Source organism: Ptychodera flava, chromosome 14 (genome assembly GCF_041260155.1).
Source record: "Ptychodera flava strain L36383 chromosome 14, AS_Pfla_20210202, whole genome shotgun sequence".
NCBI lineage: Eukaryota > Metazoa > Hemichordata > Enteropneusta > Ptychoderidae > Ptychodera > Ptychodera flava.
In genome coordinates, this window is record NC_091941.1 from 10,458,815 (window position 1) to 10,481,635 (window position 22,821).

The 22,821-nt window shown below is 39.4% G+C and overlaps 1 protein-coding gene across 4 annotated transcripts; it reads left to right on the plus strand.

Moving 5' to 3' along the window:
- The first annotated feature begins 1,021 nt into the window (after window positions 1-1,021).
- Window positions 1,022-21,360, plus strand: LOC139149288 (cylicin-2-like). Of its 4 annotated transcripts, XM_070720944.1 has the most exons (7): window positions 1,022-1,444; window positions 8,941-9,150; window positions 10,791-10,896; window positions 12,793-15,875; window positions 16,458-16,701; window positions 18,500-18,590; window positions 19,357-21,360. In XM_070720944.1, the coding sequence occupies exons 2-4, from the start codon at window positions 8,979-8,981 to the stop codon at window positions 14,243-14,245; spliced, it is 1,731 nt and encodes a 576-aa protein (XP_070577045.1). In that variant the 5' UTR covers window positions 1,022-1,444; window positions 8,941-8,978; the 3' UTR covers window positions 14,246-15,875; window positions 16,458-16,701; window positions 18,500-18,590; window positions 19,357-21,360. The 4 variants fall into 4 exon arrangements, with proteins under 4 accessions (XP_070577045.1, XP_070577046.1, XP_070577044.1 ...); XM_070720945.1 differs by lacking the exons at window positions 18,500-18,590; window positions 19,357-21,360 and having other exon boundaries at window positions 16,446-16,799; XM_070720943.1 differs by lacking the exons at window positions 18,500-18,590; window positions 19,357-21,360 and having other exon boundaries at window positions 16,458-16,799.
- The last annotated feature ends 1,461 nt before the right edge of the window (window positions 21,361-22,821 follow it).

The following is a 22,821-nucleotide window of genomic DNA, read 5'->3' on the forward strand; positions in this document are numbered from 1 at the left end:
CGTCCATGTAGCCGACACGAACACGAAGTGTGTGTTACCGGCTACCAAAAACTATGAAAAATAGTAAAGAATGACCTACAAAATCACTATCAGTTTTAAGTTGCAGGTAGAATAAGTCTGTGCCTTAAAAATTGTAAAAAATACTAAAAAAATAGTAGAAAGTGAAGAACCAGCTGAAAGTTAGTTGAGGAGACCTTGACCGCATATCATTTGCATCTCATTGTCGGCTACATGGACTGTGTGCCCCCTCATTTTTGGCAATTTTTCATGCCCCATGCTGTGTAGCCCTGCGTACAGGTGTGTGCACGTGTGTTCCCAGCATTATATGGCCTCTACCACAGCCCTGCAATGGTCTTTGAACAGACTTGAGGTCTCTGCGGCCTGGATCTGGACCGCAATGAAGACTAAACGGTCTTTTTGGCCGAAATTCTGCTCTATTGGGGCAAAATCCTTTCCCTGCCTACCTTTACCTCCTAACCAATCCCAGAAAAGATGCGATTGACTTCTCCTAACGTCCAAAACCGCTCATTTTCTGAAACATATTGACCCCAGTTATCTCCACAGACCGTTGCAGGGCAGCGTGGTGGAGGCCGTATACGCCAGGAACACACAGACCTGTACTCAGGGCTACATGCTCTGTTGCTGCTCTAGAGAGGTTAACGCCAGTTCGGACTTGTTGGCCCTGCTACAGAAATAAATTTGGCTGAGCTTCGGTCGGTTATTATTCTGCCGTCTCGAAACATCGGTTACACAAGCAACATTTCGGTGAAATTCCAAAGTCAATTTTGTTTTCCATAACTCAACACAAACCTTTGTAAAATTTGACCCCCCCTTCAATCATTGATTGTAAAATTTGACCCCCCCTGAAAAGCGGTTTTGTAAAAGTCAACCCCCCCCTGATTTCCACCGACCCCCCCCTCCCCGTAAATAACGAATGCTCCCTAAGACACTGCAGTAGAGCGCTTCCTTTTCGAGATGTGGCATTGGAACTCTCATTTATTGTTAATATCATGTTCCTTCGGCTGGAAATAGCCGTAGCTGATAGTTTTGCAGTCTGCGGATTGTTTGTCCCTCAAGCCAAGGGCTGTTGTTTTAAAAAACTGCAACAACATGCCTTGAGTTCAGAGTTCAGGAGATGTTAGAGTCATGTGTTGGACTGTAAATAACACCAAGCGTCCGTGGCTATTGTGCGAGATGAACACTGTCGCGTAGCGTAGTTATGGAGCGATTGAGTTGTCCCGGTTGAAATACACATTGGTTCCTTTGCCAACAGATTGCTGCTAAGGATATTTGCGGAAACTTTTGAACTATTTCCCTTTGTAACCTTTGTACACAAGACTGAGGAACCTTGACCAGTCGAAGTTTCAAGCAAATAATCGATTTTAGAACGCCTGCTGTACGAGGAAGTAAGTGGGGACCCGGGGCTGGACAAGACGCACGAAAGGTAGGGCTGGATTTTCTTTCTTAATTTTTGTTGTCACGTGGCTGTTACAATTTCGACAACTCAAAGAGTGTCAAGACTTTGACTTTGAAGGTCTGGGTTGGGAGTTACTGGGTTGTCATGGTGCCAATTGGCCCAACAAAGACAGGGCGTGTACACGCCATCAGTAATTTGACCTAACTTTATATTCGACCAATCGTCTACGCTTTTATTTGAACAGAAAGGTACTCTACTCTAACCGTGGCTGCTTCACCGAGATACACAATGCGTTTATACAGTAAACTCAAGTTTATCACTTGTTGCTGGTAGATGATCGGATCAAACCAGCACACTTCGCCGAGACAAACTTGCTGTTCATGAGACCCGGTAGTGACCTTGACTTGAAGTCGATAACTCTTGTCTGTTTACTTCAGTTACTTCCGTGTTCGATGACTATGGAGTCAACATGGCACACAAATCGAAAATAATCGTGTTCCGTTTCAACTCTTCCACCTTTGATTACAAAAGAATATTTACGAAAAGCGTTTCGTACACGAAAAACGTTTCACTTCAAAGTGTAATACATATGTAAACCATATGCAGTTGGACGTGATGTTGTTCACACTGACAGCGAGTGATTTTGGTCAAGGCAAAATTGAAGAGCTTCAGTATGCGTTTATGTAGCCAAAATGTCCAATACTATTTAAGGAGATTTCAACATCATTTTAAAACGAACGGCTCTACACTCGATATGTTTGCGCTATCAACTTGTCCACCTTTTGTACTGAAGCCAATCCGCCCAATTAATAAGTCGTCACACATGGTACAAAGATCAAGAGATAAACGAATATTTGGATAGTAGCGTTTTGCACATGGCATGCACTCAGACTCGCTATACACTATTATATTTGCAAATTTTGGCAGCAATTTTTTTAATGTTTGACCGCAATTAGATTAATTTTACTGGTCAGATTACATCGCCTACAGTGGCCGCACAACTAAATTCCGGGTTCACGCTGTTTTAACAATTCGTAAAAAGTGAACTGCAGCACAGCACAAGTAAGAGCTGTGTGGGCTCAGGTTTATCCTCAAGCAGCAGATACAGATTGAAGTTTCAGGGGAGATTTATGCGTAAAGTGAACTCCCAAGGCTGCAATCAAGTTGCTAAACTGACAGGCGAGTGAGGGGGTTATAGCTGTTGATGACAAAGTCACGGTTCTGCGCTCAGCTGGAGGACAACATTGTCCCGAGATGGGTTAAAAAGGACATGGAGGGCAACCGTGTCCCGCTCTGCTTTAGGAGGGAAACTTATTATATAACATAAACTCATTCTCTATGCCTGATGTAACACCTCTGTTTAGCCTGATGAAACACTGCAATCGGACACTTTTGAAGGAAGTGAAAAACGACCTTCTTTGAAGCAAGAGAAGAATTGGGTTGGCGATACGCCAGGGCCGAGGCATTCAATAGAAGATTCAATTTGAAATGAAAGGGGACACACTTTGCTTTTTGTTTGAAGGGCGAGACGCATTACAAAGAAATGGAGATGAGCTGAAGCCTAGGTGGAAAGGCCTGCTAATGATTTATATGTTACAGCAGGGCGTAGGTGCATAGCAAGAGAAATTTAGACGAAGAAAAATCCCCGCAGGGCGTGTGTGTATTAAGTTTGGAATGTACCAAAAAGTATATGCACTGTGAATATCAATGAGCGTAGAATCAAGAAGTGAATTTCCATGCGGACCAAAATAACTTCCCTATTTACATCCTCAGGAACGCACCATTAGATATTGGGTAGGTATCTTCAGGGATGCACCATTTGGAAGGGTTGTCAGAATGACTATACACTTGCATTGTTCGCCTTCCAGATTTGGCTTCAGTTTTCGGAGATACACGCCATTGTTTTCTAGGAGCATCTATATGCTTCCATTTTTCACCGCCAGTCCTAGAGGTCAATCCCTCGAGGTAATGAAATGGGACATGTTATCCCACTTTGTTTCTGTCACAATAGACATGAAAAATAGACTTATTGGTATATGCATGACAAATTAATCGACACACTTTTTCCTACCAGAAATATTTTTGTTAGCTTTGTAAAGAAAAGGGCAACGTAACCGATCATGTGCCCCTGGTGAAGGATGTAGTACCCGAAGAAGAAGTTGAATTCAGAAAATACGAGCTTTTGATTTCACCTATTGTTTGGATTCCGAGGGTCTTTAGTGCTCCATTGGTCTCCTAAACAAAACGTGTCCATAAATCGAACAACGGCGGAGTGTAAGCGTGACATTCTAGCCTCAATAAAGTTCAAGGAATGTATCGAAGTAAACCCTGTAAAATTTTAGTTCCTTCTCGCCAGAGATGGATTACTGCCATAAAATCTACTCGCATTTCTGTAATGTCTCTTTGAATAATTTTATTTTCATGATTGATAAGTATTTTTCAGATGATACTTGCTGCACAATGTGGTTGTTTTCTGCACGTCATATAGACCTCCTTTTGTACATCTTTCATTCGATTTTGATGTACACCGATTTCAATTTAATTCAACTTTGAAGCAGTGACGATCACCTTTTTGTGGTCCCTCCATACCGGCCCTGTCTCAATAATTTCTCACCTGCCATTGTTTTTCACTTTTTTTCTGTAGTTTCTTTGGCTATTTTTCCCGAAGTGTACGATGTATGATATATTCATATGATTTTGTTTACATTTTACACTTCTTTTTGTTTTGATTTATGATATCCATTTTATCTGGAGGGAAAATATATTAAATTATGAAACCATTAATATCCCACAACTCTAGCCGAAATAAAATTCCATAGGCGCACTTTCTCGATCCAAATGTTATTTCCCCGGATGTAAACCAGCCCCAGTTTTCGCGCAAACATTTCGGAGGGCAATGTTCCACGGAGCTTCATATCGAAAAAACACTAACCCCCTCCCTGTGGTTTGTTCCCAGTCCCTGAGTACCGCTTCAAGTCACGGACAGAACAGTCAGTGTCACAGAAGGAGGTGAAATAATATTGTCAGTACCTGAAATGGAATTTAGCATTATTTTAGCTGTCGACTATTCCCACTAGATGCAAACTTCGCGCACGGTACAGCGAGGCTGGACTTGTGTTTGACGCTCTCATTGTGCTGTCAAGAATCATTCGGTTTCACTGGTTATTTTAGATTGAGTTATTTCGGAGTGAACAATAACACCACAGAAAGGGAAGTTAGTTATAGATGATAAAGTTCGATGGTTTGAGATCTGCGCAAGTCGCAGGTCACCGGAGCAAACCTTTCTGTCGGAACATTTCCAATACCGCATAGATATAACGCATCTCAGTGTAATCGATGTCTGTATCAGTGCCGTGGTAACGTTTTTACGGGAAATATGTGCAAGGCAGAAGTTTCAAGGCTGATCGAATCTCATCTACAGGGTCATGGAAGAAAATCATTTTCTTTTGCTGTACAACGACATTCCAGTAAGTACATGCCTCACAGGTGCATGCATATGGAATGACACAGTTACCACAGTTACCACACCCGAACGAGTACTGCGCATGTGTGATGAATAACTATATTTTGTTTCATTTTCACCGACATAAAATCAAAGAAAAAAGTTGTGAACATTTCATAATAGCGATTCGCCATTGTTTTGCTTGTATAGGGTGAAACGGAAAAAATATCAAAGCTTGTTTAACTACCTCCATGGTCGGTGCTAAATTAGCCACGTCTCAAATATTATATTATATATTAAGGCATAGATAACATTGTATTTTTCTTGAGAATTTCAAAAGTAACAGGGATTTGTTGCAATGATTTTCTCTCTTGGCTTTCTTGGGCAGACAGTAGTGCTCTACAATTCTGCTAGCTTCTGTGTGACATTCATTTTCGCTGAACTAAACTAAAACAGTTTAAAGTACAGCCTAGGCTACTAGACTTTGTAACTGGGAGTCAGAAGGGACACACATGTGCATGACTCACTTTTTTCATACCTAGGTTATAATTAAATTTCTAAGAAATTTAGATGTAAGATTCCCAATACAAGTAAAGTAAAAGGTTGCAAACCACTGGATTTTCTAGTCTCTCATCATTGGTAACGTGATCAGATTTCTCAATGTCCTACCTGCTTACCTGAAACGTGACCCTTTCTTTAACCTAAGGTCACGAGTTGTTGTTTGGTTTTCCCATTGGTAGTATGCCGTCTTTCAACAATACAGAAAAGTATCAACCATACCAATAGGTCGATCATTTCAGTGTAATATTATATAGGATTTTAAGGACGTTTTTAATTTTAATTTTCCGTTGTACTGAGTTTTTTTATCACGTGATGCGACAATAAGTGAATCATACTACTACGTCACACGTATGCTTGATTTTGCAGATGTGATCATGATGAAATGAACACGTTGATTTTATTTTAATTTGAAAAGTAATCGACAACTTAGACCGTCAGCGGGCGTGCAATAGAGGTAATATCACCGAAAAACGTGATCTTATGGCCAAAGCTCAATTTTATTGTAATTTGTCGACATCAAAATATCTCTCGATTTTCGCAGATATAATTTTGAATTCCATGCAATACCAGTCCGTGATTGTGTAAACGTTTGGTGTAAATTCTCTTGAATAGGTGCATTTTCATGGAATGATTTTATAGTTTGAAAGTAGAATTACAAAATACTGTAGTACAAACTCCGAAAATATATTTTAAAAAATAATAAAAGACTGAAGTTTGGCAAATTACCATCTGGGCTCTGAACAAACCCCAGGGTATTCAGGAAATAAAATATTCTTCACAAATCTGGGGCTGATGTGCCGTTATAACTGAATAATAAAAAAGACTTCCCAAGTTGTCGTGAATAGTGACAATCGATCAATCAGATATAACCTTCCGAGCACGCTGCTGCTAAGCAACACATCTGTGCAATAGTTATGACAAATCAATGCGCGGTGTTACATTATCAAAGATTAACAAAAGATACATATCCTGTTGCAGATTTGGTTTCGTCTCTTATAGCTTTTTTAATAGCTTGGTCTGTGCCTTAAATTGTCTGTATTGTTTATGCAACAGTGGGCTTTCGAACAACGGTCTGTGAGTAAGTAATATGTTTTTTCGTATCATCTAAACTTCAAAATGGTTTGAAATGATAACAAGGTAATGCAAGAATTTGAAGTGGTTTTCTAACGGTCTTTTTAAATATTTTCCGCTCTGTGTTTTACTGGTGATACTTGACTTTTCAGATTTGCTTTGTTTATTTCTAGGGTCACATAATACAACCTTCTTAAATTTTCCCTTGTTGACAACCTCAATTCCGAACATATCTCATATCACTACATTGAATACTAACTGATCGTAAGGCCAAGAAAAATAAAAAGTTTATTTCTCATCCTAGACATATTGCAAAAATGGTGTGGTGACAAGAGTTTTATTTTCTTCTCATTTTTTTATTCTTCAACCAACAAGAACGCGCAAAACATGAAAACAATATAGGAATGCACACAGAGATAAATGCACAGCATAGCAACATATCTGTGTTTGGCTTTTAGTACAGCAATGCACAGTTTTGAAAGCTTAATATAACAATGACATATGTGTACAGTTCTGAATGGAATGTTAGTGTCAGTAATTTTATTTACAGTTCTGTTTTATACAGCACCGTGTTATGCACTATCGTCGCTTATTTTTTCGTTTATTTTTTTTTCATTTTATTTCCCCGTGAGCAGAAAAAAGGTGGACACGGCGGGTCTGAATTGACGCGCGCGAGGATGAGAAAAAAACTTTTTATCTTTTCCTGCCTAATAAGCAAGTTTTCAAATTGTTCGTGCTTGTGGTGTTATTTCATTACTGATATGCTAATTGTGAAGGATGACGCTCTACTATGCTCCACTATAGTCTTCTATCAGGGTACCTGGCCTTCCACAGTTTCCCCTGGAGACACATCTATACATCGGTCACTCCAATAAACAAACGGCATTTCCTAAGGTTATCGGATCAAACGAGGAGATGACTTCACAAGAGGCTGTTCGAGACAACTCTATGTTTTTTAAGGAAGAAGGAAATAGACAGTTCGGTGGTTCAAAATTTTCGAGAACGATATTGTTATCACGCAAGTTGCTTTTGCCGGTTAGAGAATGAATCGGATTTGTTTGTATCTCGGTGCCTGCGGTTTCACACACAAGCGCGCGCTGTGTTGCTTAGTTAGAGCGCCTCCTACGGCCTCTTGATAAAAAAAACAATGCGGCGATATAAAATGAGACATGTTAGGGTGTGAACTTTGTGTCTGGCCTTAAATACAAGTGAGTATTGGTGACGACGATGAGGATAAAGATAGTGATAGTAAAAGTAGTGACGAAGTCACAGAGGAACGGTTTACATTGCCAATAAAATCGCGAGTATCATTGATCCTTTACAAAATAGTCCACGCTGGATCAACTGTTTATGGGGAGCTGTTGATCTCTCTTGCTGAGACTTGCTTACAGGTTTTTATAGACATGCAGGTACTTGCATTGCTCTGCATGTCAAGGCTGTGTGTTACCGGCGTGGTGGGAGGACGTATAACTCCGGTATACCGTTAACACACACAGCCCTGCTACGCAGCAGTGCTAGTACTTGCAAATGCATAGCTTTGTAGTGACCTGGAGACCGTATAGCCAATATAAGGCTGCAACTAAAGTTGACGAATATATGTGTCATAATACAATGTACTTGTACCAAGATTGATTGCAATCCATATGCTGATACAATTCTGCCAAATAGTTGCAGATACGATAAAATCATAACGGAAGGACCGTCCAATGGCCATCTTGGATCATATCGCGACATACGCCGTTATTTATTTTTGAGTTCTGCATCCATGGTATGGCAATGGTCACTCAGCGGCCAAGGTGGTTCGTTTCACAAAGTAAATCGACAACCCAGAATTTTATTGCCCAGTTTTGGATCAATAAAGTGATATTGATTTGAATGGCATTTGTACCTGACAGTACATTGTTCTATGTTTCAATGAAATCGGTGCAGGCATATCTGAATAATTGCTGCAGACGAAAGAACGGACGGATCCAAACCCATAAGTCCTCCGGTCTGGTATACCGTTCTAGGGCACAGAAGAGAAGTCGCTAATGATATCGACTTGATCATTTTGGAACAATTGAAATGAAAAAGTTGATAATAATAAAGTTCCGGTTCGGGGTATTTCAACGTCTCGAAATGGAGACACATGGAAATGATTACGCTTATAAAAAGTGTTAAAGTAACCTTAAATCATATAAAATTACTCAGGCTTTATGAAAGACATAAAAATTAGCACAGGAAAACTCTCATTGTATAGAAAGTAGCCTGAAAATAGATTTTATTCCTCATAACATCAAACAGAAGAAAATTTAAGATGTCTTTATATTTGCAACGATTAGATACCAAGATATAGTTCATAATTATCTCTTTACAGCAAAACGACGTGCTTCGTATTTTTCTAATCACAACAGCAACACTAGTCGCCATGAAAACAAATTTCTCATTTAATTTAATTTCTACATTTCAGCTTATAACAAGTAAAATTCAAGATTATAGTTATTCGCGATGGACGATGGTGGCATATGTTTCGCCGACGTGTTAGAATTGGCAAGCCCTCTTCACTGTCGTGAGTGTCCACCGTTTCCCGATCCACCAGACCCACCTCCAACAGCAGAACCACCGACGATAATAACCCCAACGCAGATACTGCCATCTGAATATCCAAAGCAAACACCAGGTGAATATATCTTATCTTTGAATATCCATGCTATTCGTGATATAAATTCCAGTCATTAATTTCAAGTTGACATTCAATTCTTGATGACTCCATTGATTTGTCTAACCCATTAGATTTTACGAAATACTCTTTTATGTATAGGACTGGTCAGTTTCTTTGGCCAAAGGGATCGGTAGATTGGTTTGTTTTAAAATTTGAAATAGGAGATTAATTGTGTTTTCGGGCGTGAGAGGGAACAAATCGCTGATAATAATAATAGAAAAATATATTGTTGCATTTCAATAATTACATGCATTTTTATTATTAGACCGATTGACATGATCATTTCTTACCTACACACTGAGATCTATCTTTGAACTAAAATGGTGAGATGTTGATATCATAGATAATGAAGTCCTGAAGAACATCACACTTTTTTATCGTTTTGCACATCTCATTCTTGCATCGTTTGCACCAGTGCCACAGGGTCCAAATACTACCTGGTCTGACCATCGTCGTAAACTACGCGCCTCTTTACGGCAACAGCTCAGCGCTACCCGTCAAGATTGATTTTTGCGTAGGTCAGCGGAGCGGAAATTATTGCTCTGGCTCGCGAGAATGAGTCCGACCTGTGTCACTGTGTTGCAATAACTTCACTACATCCGAATAGTATTACGTAGCAAGGAAAAGAGTCAGAGAACTTTAGATTTGGACATGCAAGCAATTCTGTGTCCTTGAACAAGGTACTGTTACCAATTGTCTCAGCTCGTACCTTACCAAGGGACAGTGTACTTAAATTGATGATTTAAATGAGCCGATATACCCTCATATTCTGGTGGTGGTGGTGGTAGGTCCGGTACTAGAATGTAGTTTTGCTACAGGAAAGGGATATATGTGGAAATGCATGGTTTTGTTATGAAAACCAGTCCAAATGTTAATTCAGTGCTTAATTTCAGTGGATATTAACAGAAAAGCAGGGAAACAGTCTAGGGAGAAACGTTTTGGAATTGTACCACATAAATGGTATGTTCGGGTCAGGACAGGGCCAGGCTGCACTCTGCGCGTATTTCAATGTTTAATTTATTGATGGTAGTCTAAGATTGTAAAACCCGATGTGCACAATGCGCAATTTCTAAAATCACACAGGGTACATTATGATCTTTATCAGAACATGCCAAATAATTCTGCTTCTGCAGTTTTAACCAGGCACATACATTTTGCGAGTTTTAAGTGTTATCACAAATTAAAAGTAAACTGAGAACATATGACATCGCCTGTTACCCTGCAATATAACGTTGACGCATATATGGTAAAATGCACAGAGGGCTCAAATATTAGCCTTTTGTCCGAGAGTGCTGAACGAACAACTTGATTGTAGTGATTGGGACGGTGACTTAGAATTGATAAACTATAACCCTGTCACTGTATAAACATTTGGAATCAAAACCTGACATACACAGTATGTACTTTCGCAACAAAAATCACGTCGAGCCCTGCAGAGGCATAACCCTGTCGAATATTATAACGATGCTCTAATCGATGAAATGGCATTAGCAAATACTAAGGAACTTTCAGAACCTTCTAAGACACAGTGCACTTTATAAACGAAGATTTGGTATTTGTATTGATGTTGTCTGTTTTTGTATTTCTATTTTTTCCAGATGATACTGACTACACTCCAGTCATTATCTCAGTCAGTGTTTGTTTGGTTTTGTTGGCAGTGATAGCTTTTCTTGTCTGGTATTGCCGTCGGCGTCGATATTGTCTGTAAGTTTTTCTCATCTTTTCAGCGTCAGCAAGCCACATTTAATCGTTGGTGGCGCTAATTGGCTTCGGCGTATCAATGTTTAATGTTGTTTTTTAGATCAATGTGTACAGATCCGAAAAGTCTTATTTAGCGAGCTATAAGTATCAAGCAACTTTAGAGGTTCATAATCTTATAAAAAATGGGAGTTTATGGAGGGACTATTTTTGTGCTACTCGTGTTGTCAACGCTGTACTAGATTTTGCGGGCGTTATAATAACTGGGGAATACTACATACCCGTACGTAACATGGCAGTGCAAATTCGGATAGCGAAGGAGAATTGTTTGTCTTTATTTGATTTCATTTTCAACATCAAACAACAAGGGGCATGTATACCCTTTGGTTAAACCCTACACATGGTAATAAGTTGACATAGAAAACCGTCGTACGGCGGGTGAGCAAGGTGTATATATCACTGCATGTGTAACTCTCCACTGTGCATTAGAACGTTTTGACGAGATAAGTTTCGGAGTTGTTACTTTGGTAAAAGTTGCAACTTAATCACACTTTGAAAATATAAACAGAGAAACTACTTTTATCGAATTGATACCCGATACGTGTGTTACGATTGTAATTTTTAGGTAAAAGTATTACACGAGATATGTATAATTTTGTTGAACCCATGACGAACATTCACTACGCGAGTGGAATTATGAACAATTTCACATGGTAGAATGTGGAGGGACTTCCTTTAATTAGCTCAAGTATCATTATCGGTGTTTCTTTTGTTAACTCAGGTATCATTGCCAATGTGTTAATTGACATACAATACAACTATCGGCCGGTCAATTGAAATGGACTGGAAAATAATCAACAACTTTACTTTTCATTAAGCACGGACAAAAGATGTTTACTGACATTGACCATGATACTGGTACTCGAGTGGACACCTAAGCTAAAACAATCAAGTGTGACACCGATATGGTTACGTCACTTTGGTCAACGCCTAATTAACTTTGGAATGAAACAATAGCTTATACATTAATCAAATTCTAGCTCCACAAATCTTGACTATGTAACGTTAGTAACTGTTATTTGTAGAAGTCGGTATTTATCAAAACAAGATCATTAATATTAAAAAGCGTCGGTTTGTATGCCGAGTCAGGAGAATATCCTAAAACTTCCTCCAAATCAAGTATTTGGATTTTCATCTTTTATCCAATCAATTACTTTTCATACTTTTTAGCCAATGTACGATTACTTCCTGTCAAGTATTTTACGTGTTCGGGCTACGCCCTGAAAAATTGTCTATTTAATGGGAAGTTTTGAGACGTACGAGCATGACTTTTGGTTGGTCCCTGCTGACAGCGTATCAATAAACATCATCCATTTCAACTTAAAAGTTCTCTGCGTAGTAGTATCCTGTATTACCACTCACCGAGCTCATTCCCTGACTAAAGTTGTCGACCGCAAAAAGAGACGGGCAACACGTGCTACAGATCATGTGTACATTCCACTGTGTTACAATCCGAATTACATTGTATATCCATAAAATAAGAACATCACCGCTTCTGAATAGTCCATGGGTCACATGACCAACCATCGATCGTTCGCGTTCATGCCATTCGATGTACAATAGATATTTTAACCATTCTGACAAACTGACTTACTCGAGATTAAATACCATCTGTCGCCCTAGATGATTCTAACCTTACAGATTTTGTCAGTTGGGTCGATTATTCAGGTTTTATTAACAGATTTCATAGTTGAAAGTTGACATAATAATCGTCATTTAATAGATTTTGCGGGCAAGTCAATCGATCCCATCCGGGCCCAAGACTCTTGCCATTAGTTTGCATAAAATTTATTCATTTATTTGTTATTCTAATGTAAAGTACTGTCATTCCATGTTTTGTAGGAAGAAACCAGAAGAAGACCTTTTGAAAGAAAACGAAAACAAAGGACAAGATATTAATCTCGCGAAAACTACTTTTGAGAATGAAACAAGCGGGAAAGGTAATGAACAGCTTAACGGAACCGCGAACGAAAGTGGTGCCGGCACAAGTCGCCCAGAAGACGAAAAGGCGCAAAATTCAACACTCTCAGTTGAGTCGGCGAAGTTAGAGACAGAGAAGCAGAACAAAAAGCAGGGGAGCACAGTGACTTCGACAGGGAGTGATACGGTTAGCCAAGGGAAAAGTGAAAAGGGCAATAAAGAGGGTCTCAACAGCAGTTCGATCGCCGCCAAGAAACAGCCCGCAAAAGAAAGTGATGCCAGCAAAAGTCGCCCAGAAGACGAAAAGAAGCAAAATTTAACGCACTCAGTTGAGTCGGAGAAGGGTAAGCTAGAGAAGCAGAACCTAACGCAAGGGAGCACAATGACTTCAACAGAGAGTGATACGGTTAGCCAAGGAAAAGGTGAAAAAGGCAATGAAGAGGGTATCAACAACAGTTCGATCGCCGCCAAGGAACAATCCACAAAAGAAAGTGATGCCGGCAAAAGTCGCCCAGAAGATGAAAAGAAGCAAAATTTAACGCACTCAGTTGAGTCGGAGAAGTTAGAGACAGAGAAGCAGAACAACAAGCAGGGGAGCACAGTGACTTCGACAGAGAGTGATACGGTTAGCCAAGGGAAAAGTGAAAAGGGCAATAAAGAGGGTCTCAACAGCAGTTCGATCGCCGCCAAGAAACAGCCCGCAAAAGAAAGTGATGCCAGCAAAAGTCGCCCAGAAGACGAAAAGAAGCAAAATTTAACGCACTCAGTTGAGTCGGAGAAGGGTAAGCTAGAGAAGCAGAACCTAACGCAAGGGAGCACAATGACTTCAACAGAGAGTGATACGGTTAGCCAAGGAAAAGGTGAAAAAGGCAATGAAGGGGGTCTCAACAGCAGTTCGATCGCCGCCAAGGAACAATCCACAAAAGAAAGTGATGCCGGCAAAAGTCGCCCAGAAGACGAAAAGAAGCAAAATTTAACGCACTCAGTTGAGTCGGAGAAGGGTAAGCTAGAGAAACAGAACAACAAGCAGGAGAGCACAGCGATTTCAACTGAGAGTGATACGGTTAGCCAAGGGGAAAGTGAAAAGGGCAATGAAGCGGGTATCAACAGCAGTTCGAGCTCCGCCAAGGAACAGTCGACCGATGGCAATGATACCAATGCAGATAAGACTGACCATGTCGCCGCGGACAAAACTAATCCATCAAATGTCACAGAAGCCGATAAATCGAACTCGGCCAAGGATGGCGCTGACAAAGAAGTAGAACAAGACGAACAGGATGAAGGGTTTGTCTCTGCAGCTCAACCTAAAGCAGATAATGTCAAGGAAGCTTCAGTAAAAAAGATGGGAAGCGAAGCAATACAAACAAAAGTTTAATGAAAGGAAATTATTATGATTGCTGTTGTTGTATGTAGAATTCATCATTGACGCCAATTTATGATCGTCATTGTGAGGAAATGAATTCATAAAATACCTACGAAGCCAGAATATCCACCGGGAATCACTCTTGCGATCAAATCTGTGACATCTTTTGAAAGAAACAATGAGTCATACCATATCAATGTTTAATGTTAAGATAAAAGCGCAACAATGTTCGTCAAAACATTACATCAAAGAGTACTAATTGACAGTGTGTATATTAAAGGTATAATGTCACCTGTTCCAATTTTGCCACAGTTATCATAGAAAGAGAAATCTAACCAATCACAGAAATTAAGCGGGTGGCCTCTTTTGAAAAACAGCGCCCTCACATGGGCATTTTGAATACCAAGGAACGCCCCTTTGACCATATATGGGCATATTTAGATTACAGGTAACTACCGTAATATCCACTCCGCTGTAGGAGAATTCATTAAATGTTTAACATGTGTAACAGGAACTTAAATACTTTAATTCAAAATCCCCCTAGAAGCCAGTGATCGCATCATATGAGATTCCATTTATTTATATTACAACAAGTGTACTTCTCTTTCCATACTCAGAGATTTTCCGATGTGTAAACTATCGTTCGCATAAAGCAAAGCAGTCTTTGGCTATATTTGGTATCAACACATCATGTGAAAAACCTTCCTAAAATATTACACTTTTAAAGACAGATTGTTTACCAGGTAATATAAACGTTCATGAAGTGACATTTTGTTGACAAAATAATACACATATATGCATAAATATTATAAAGAATTGAGCTCAATTTTCAACACATAATGTGAAAAATGTGTGGCTTATAAATGTGATGAAATTTTAATCCACTCACAATTAACGCCGATTATTGTATGATAGCAGGCTATAAAGAAACTCCATGGCCACTACTAAGCAATTTATGTTTCATCGCTTGTTTTACCGCACGTGCGACTACTGCCTGTTGCTTGTCACACTCTTTTCAACAAAATCTTCACCCATTGATAACGGCCAAATGCAAACACACACCCTAAGATAACTTTCAACCGTACTTCCATAGCCTAGCATTGCTCTTTTATTCTCCAGTCTTGCCTAGATGGCATATTTTATTCGAAAGTGTCTCTATGAAATACCTGAAAGTGTTAGCATATAGCGTGCGTGTTCTTCGTTGTTTTGCATGGCCGCTATCAATGCACTCAAAGCAAAGAACTGGTATGTGCCCGAAGGAGGATGTAGCCCAGTAATCTTGAGGTATACCACCAGTTTAATCAGACTGGACCAGGTACATTAACCCCTCTAGATCAACATTACATCGTCACAAGATTGCACATCCTAACACTGGTAGCTGATGGGCCAGCTGATGGATCCTCTGTTTGAGGACAACTACGGTCTTTTTTCTAGGCTAAAGCGCGACGTGTATTAGTGAAATGGTATAGGACTCACTTAGGCCTACAGACAGCACACGCGTTATACGCTTCTCCGAATCGTTAATAATTTACTGTTCCTATAATAGATATAATTCGTTGACACACTTCTTGAATTCAGATCTCAACTACTATCAATTATCCAACGAAAAGACGGCGACAATCTACAGTATTTGGTGTTAAAGGTAACAATATTTCTTCATATCGGTCATTTACGTAGTCTGCAAATGTTACTAACCTCAATGGGCGTAAGTGAAGTCAGTAACAACACATTGGCGTACAGACACGTAGTCGGAAAAATGATAACACACAGCCATGGCACGATGGAGTATGACGCACGTAAAATAGCATGGGCAACGCCTATGCCCTCTTCTCGATGTATAAGTTTTTTACGGCATCATCGTTTTAATCTCAATTTAAACGGACGCTCATCAGTTAGTCTGTATGATATCGCTGCAATCGTTTAAAATGTGGACACATCATATAGGCCTATATCGAACAGATGTATTATACAACCATATAATGTACGGTTGATATCCCTAATAATATGGCCTACTAAAGTGCCGTTGTTTAGTGTCTACGTCGCATTTGTATGAGGTAAAGGCAACGATTGTTGCCAGGGGTCATGCCAAGTAATGCAGCTTTATTGCTCTCTGGATTCGAGGCTTTTTGCCGTGCAAACACTGCTATAGCTGTCCAGCGTGTCAGTGCTTCCAACAGACAGGCGACCATTTCGTCAAATTAAATATTGACAGTGTCTCCATCAGGCAGCACGGCAGCATATCAGGTGTGGAGTTAATTTTACGGCGCTACGGTCAAAGGTCATGGCGAAGAACGGTACAGAATTTTGCTACGCCAATGCTCGAAACTACATCGGAACCTTATCTTGTTCTTGTACCGGATCACTGCCAGACCCACCGACAGGACCACCAGCTGTGCCAACGATAGAACCAATTACAGCAACTATACCCAATTCAACGATCATAGAACCAACAATATCCTCTGGGAACGGTTCGTATTTTCAAATTTTCTACGAGGTCTGCAAACCAGTAAACGATAATTCACAGGGCTGACCTTGTTATGATATTCTGTAAATGTTAGACCAAATACACGTGTGTAAAAATACACGTGTGTTACCGGTAACCCGACCTAGCCTTAAGCTATTTAAAAGCAACCTAACCCTAAACATTTTTATCAGCATTTTTCGAAACAGAGCACGACTGTCGTCAAATTTGCAACTGCTTTTTGATGGGTTGCACCTCACTATAGTAGTACGTGCCTCGACGATGAAAGACTTATATCCCTGCTTAAATTCTCCTTAAGGAAACTTTAAATCCCCCTCTTTCGAAATCAAGAATAAAAATCGGGGGTAATCATGCACAATTTGGTACAAGGTAACCTTAAACAATTGAAAATAGTACAAATCAAATTTTCGATTTCACAAACATAGGTCGACGAACCTTAGTTAATCCATGAGCATCAAAATGAGTCCCGCAAGTTGTAAATCAGTAAATTTATTGCAAAAAGTTTAAGATTCCGAATTCTGTCCCAGAGGTGCATTCTATCTTCAAAGTAGGAAAATCGTCTGACCCTGCTGAGGCATGTTATCAACAATAATATCATGGAGGCTTAATCAATATGAAGTATTATGACGAGAGCCTACTCAGATAGGAAGTTACTGATTAAACTCAAAAAGCCAACCATATAGGCAGTGATCTGATAAATATTTTCTCAGGATCATACATTTGCGAAATTTTCAGAGAGTACATACACACAAACATACACACACATACACACACATACACACACACGCACACACACACACACACACAAACAAAAGGAAAAAAACGAAATGTCTTTTGCCACTTTGAATTCTATGATTTTCCAACCTATTTTTTATGTACGCTTTCTTCTCGATCAGGTGATAATATAGTAGAAATCATAAGCCTTTAGGGATTTTGCATTTTGAAGTCTCGAACAAATTGTTAGATGATATTTTGTTTTTGACAAATCCAACTTAATTAGGGCAAACTGAACAAAATTTGTGACAACAGCAGTATAAAGCTTGTACAGGAGAGATTTATTTATCGGGGAATCTTTACGTAACACGTTACTGAAAGTAACAACACAGGAACAGACGACATACCTTGTTGAGCTCTAATCCCTGAACAACCAAAAAATATGTCAGATTTCTGGTTTGTGCCACGAGCATTGCGTTATTTTTAGCGAAGGGGTAAGATTTTTATCAGGACACGCCCTTTTACGTGAGCATATGCTGAATGGGTTGAAATGGCAAATGGTGAAACAAAACACAAAAAAGCAAAAGTTAAACACGCAGAAAAAATTGTATGTGTCTGACTTTTGCACTCTCAAATGCTTTCGGATTGAATCGCTTATCACCTTTACCCGATAGTTAAATTCAGGCCCCATATCTCAGTATTAAAGAAAAAAAACCTTTGCAATCATCTTTCAAGGAATTTTAGATCACGGTCTCGCATTTAAAAAACAATTAAAATTGTCGAAATGTACACTGTCATCCTTTCCAGGGTATTATATGCAAGTATTTTATCCAGGGTATTTTATTTTTTCCATCACATACTTTCTGTCCTCCTTCTATCCTAATGTAACTATTTATACTTTATGCCATACGTAACCGATGGGGATAGCAGTAGTTCTCTATATCGACGGAAGTCCCTCCATGTTTTAATCAAGAAAACAATCTCAACAGCATCTTTGTGAAACAAAACAAAACAATTTAAAACGGAAAAAACGTATTAGGTGGGGATGTACTAACTACGTTTCATTTCAGGATCAGACATTGGTTTGATATTTGGATTATCCTTTGGAGGAGCTGTCCTTGTGATAATCGTTATAGCTGCAATTTACTGCTATCGCAAACGGTAAGTCCTTGACGTCATACTACAACAGGCTACAACCTTAAACTGACATTTCATCGACATTACATATAATTTTGAAGATCAAACGATTAAAACAGAAGTCCTCGTCTTCTCGAATACTTTTTTTCTGACTGGCGAAGTATTTAGATTGTTGAGTTTAACTATATGAGAATTTACAACATATATTCTATATTCCTTATGGTGAGAGGCAGCATCCCTGGTTTTAAATACCAACAGAATGCGGTTGTTTTGCCGAATTACACTATACTTTTTACTGTTGGCCAATCTTAACGGGAAAGGGTCATCATAACTGCGCCAAACGGTCGTATTGGACCCAAACGACCCATCTAAAAACTGTATCCACAGTACGTTAGTGATTGATAATGTCAAACATATTTGCCATAATGTATATCGTAAAATTTCGACGTTGCAGATATGTTCACGTGATGCATCTAGATACCGTGCACGCATTGTTCATTAAAAAGTCGCAAAGGCGCGTGCGCAGTTCCGACGACGCCTCTTTAACGAGTGTAGCATGCTAGTAGGGTTAGCTAACCCATTCCGGACACCTTCCCATGATGACCACTTGGTAGTGGTTCAAAGTGACCCTATTGTTATCGTCATTTTCTGTTTGTCTCTAGACCTAGTAAATTATTTATTTACCTTAAGTAATACTGATTATCGAACCTGTTTGATGTCATGTTACCATTTCCTTCGCCATCTAACATCTATTTTCCGTCATATATTTGTCAAATATTTCTACATGAAGGAAAACGGAAAAGGATGACGAGTCGAACAACGATGAAGAACGTACTGAGAACGGGAAAATTGATTCAATGACGAACCCCGGTTATGAACTCGAGATTCCCGGAAACCAACACAAAGCGTCCAACCCTTGGCCGCCGACTGAAACTTCAGTTGGTCAGAGTATCAACGGGGCTCACCAATAATTATTGAATCAAGCAGTGTGAATCACTTGTTACCTAGATCGGACACTCGGATAACCATTTCTCTGAGGTCATCAGTAAGAAAACAAGTAGAATATTCGAGACGTTAACGAGAATTCTTTCATTCAACGAGAAACGCTCGACCAATTTGCTTAAATGAATCGATATTAATCATTGTATTGATTGAAGTCTCATACAGGAAGCATTTGATAGCATACCCTTTTTCAACTTACCTAAAACAATACACCCGGTAGATTGAAAGTCTGAAATTATGTCAAACGTACACACACTTCTGATTAGACAAATAATTGCAACATATCCGGGTTCATATCTTGATGAAAATTACTTATCAGAATCAGTACCTAGTTGAATTATTCTGTCATTTAGTGAAACATTTACATTTAATGTCACACTCAACATGATACATATTCAAAACTAATTCCGGACACGGATATGTTGATATATCGTGTAACTGTGGTTATGGCCACGACAGCAGATGACAGGGAATATTTTAAGATGGCAGTTTGTTTAATCAGCTTTATCAAAATCAAATCGATTAGCTTTAGAGGATTTCTAAAGGAAAACGAAAATACTTCTCACCATGTTATATTCACAATAGTCTCAATAGTTATCGCCAACGAGAACCAGGGATTCAACTGGGACTATAGGTCACATTAACCACTGGCAGAGAGTAGATGCTTTTGCTCTATACCAACCCAATGAGTCTACGGTTTCCCTAGCAGATGGTGAATCTGGAATGATGTCAAACGCAAGCTTACTGAACTTTCACCAAATATGTTTTTATTATATCATTCAAGTCAAACATGTTGTGATCATGGTAACATAAGAATATTTGTGTAGTACGACACTGTCCGCTGCTTTTTGCCGCTCAGCAGGACGGCCTTCAATGGACTGGAACGAACATATGTACTGCGTCATCATCAGAACACGGATAAATACTAATATCATCGCCTGAATACATGGGGTTATGTGCCCGAGAGCAGGTGACAATTTGCCCGACGCCAGGAGGGCAAATTGTCACCTGCTTCAAGGGCACATAAACCCATGTATACAGGCAATAATATCTTTATTACATGCCTCTTCACAGCTAAAAATCATTAGTTACATGCAGGGCATTTTCAAACAATTTTACAATTATCGACCAGTATCGAACAGATTTTAACGAAAGTCTAAATAGCAATTAGCGTATGGATATTTTACATCTAGCGTCTACTTTGACGTCGAAAATGTCGAAGGGCTTCACTGGACCGGGTAACCATGGAAACCGGGTCAGTACATCGTTCACCAGCCTGCTAACTCCCTGGATGTTTCTATTCAAATCAATGCACTAATTTGTACTCACATAGAGGCATGTAATAAATTAACTACAGACTCTCCACGCACCGCTTGTGCAGTGACTGTGCATAAACACAAGGTTGTAATTCTTTGCTCACTGCCGGAAATGTTTGAACCAGTCAGCGAGGGTCCATTGATAAACTATTCTGTGTGCAATCATTCGCCGATTTTACCAGCTCTATATGTAAGTTACCACGTTAAAAATGCAAAGGACACTTGAACACGTATGGAGCGTAATAATTAGGCCAGCGCGTCATAATTATACAGTTTTGAAACATTATGTAGTGACATTTACAAATAAATTTCATTCCAAATGTTCAGAAAGCTTGAACAGCAAATTATCTCAGACGGAGATTTCATTTATTAGAGCGAATGATAGACCACTGGGCGCAAACTGCTCAAGTCGTGTTTTACGATAACTGTACAAGATTGTTTATTGCTAAATAAAAATATATATTTAATTCCACGAATCATTCCTGTTGCCAATCTTTTCATCACATGTACGAAATGGTGTTACAGTGTTTTGTTCGTAACATCATCTGATAAGCCTGTTGTTTCTTCAGAACTTTACCAATCACGCGGTCTAGTGTAAAGAACAGCCATCGGTGTGCTTTCTGGTAAAAAAAACCCCCAAAACCAGAAGACCTTTTAGGGTATGGTCGTTTATCACAGAAACACCACATCATGTACTGTCTCTTGCACCGTACTCATGTGTCCAATACCATAGTTCCCCCCCCCCCAGGTTACCTGCCCAGACGATACGGAAAGTGTGCCACATTAGCTACCGAGTAAATTTACGTTACACCTACAAGCATAGACCCTCGAGAATGCTACAAGTGACAAAATTACTAAGGTGGTAAAGCGTAAGTTAATCAGTAGGGGGTCGCGTTATCCATGCCAAAATGTCAAAGTTTACAGAGTCGCTTGCAAGTTGTTTAATTTGTCGACGTGCAAGTCGTGTCTCGTGACCATAAATATTGACTAAATTTACGATCTGACCAATATACCAAGTCAAACAGAAAACGAATAAACATGTTAAGTCAATGTTTATACTATATTGACCTGCTAGACTTTTTAAGTGTTGACCTCTGCTTTTGCTCTAAAAAGGAAAATTATTTCCCCAAATAGACGGACAATTAGTTTAATGATGGCAATGATTTGTCTTCCAAACTTTCACAATTTTTTCTGCAAATTTCATGTGAATTTGTTTTTTAAAAACTCGGCAGGGCTGCAGAATATTAACAAATTTTGCTGTGCAGACTTTTCCTTCGCTTTCTACTGTCCGCTCCCAAGATCTAGAGGTCGACCCCTTATTTGTGGCATATCCGTCTGACCTTCGACACGGCTTCTCCGAAATTTCTTCGCTGTGTCCTGGTGCGATGTTTGTCCTGATTGATCTAGGATGGACACCATTTATAACTCAAATGTTTCAAGCGCACCATAGGGGTGTCAATACTGCCATCCTGCTGTGTGTGTGTGTGTGTGTGTGTGTGTGTGTGTGTGTGTGTGTGTGTCAAAATACAGAAATACTAGTACTCAATTTTGGATTTCATTCATTCTTTCTATAGACTCATGAATTCCAAAACACATTTGGACATATAATGACACAGGGTTAAGTGCTGGTATACGAAGATCAAGACATTTATTTTTGTGAACTATCACAATTCATTCACTATCTGTTTTTGAGAAGATTGTGAGTAAACATATTTTAAATGAGTGCCGAAGTTTTGGTACCTCAAGAAGAAAATATAAATTCTCAAAACTTTCATATGATTGTGGTAGCGTGTAGATGAGTAAGCAACTTGAAGAACTCTGTAAAAATACTATAAATTGTCAGCAGGATATCAGACACGAAGCCTCTAACACTTCCGCTGTTATGTACAAGACTTTGACATCAATGAGAGAGAGAGAGAGAGAGAGAGAGAGAGAGA

Coding starts and splice junctions, on each gene's coding strand:
- LOC139149288 (XM_070720944.1), top strand. CDS start 8,979: ATGGACGATGGTGGCATATGTTTCGCCGACGTGTTAGAATTGGCAAGC. Junction 9,151..10,790: donor ATATCCAAAGCAAACACCAG/GTGAATATATCT, acceptor TATTTTTTCCAG/ATGATACTGACTACACTCCA. Junction 10,897..12,792: donor CGTCGGCGTCGATATTGTCT/GTAAGTTTTTCT, acceptor CATGTTTTGTAG/GAAGAAACCAGAAGAAGACC.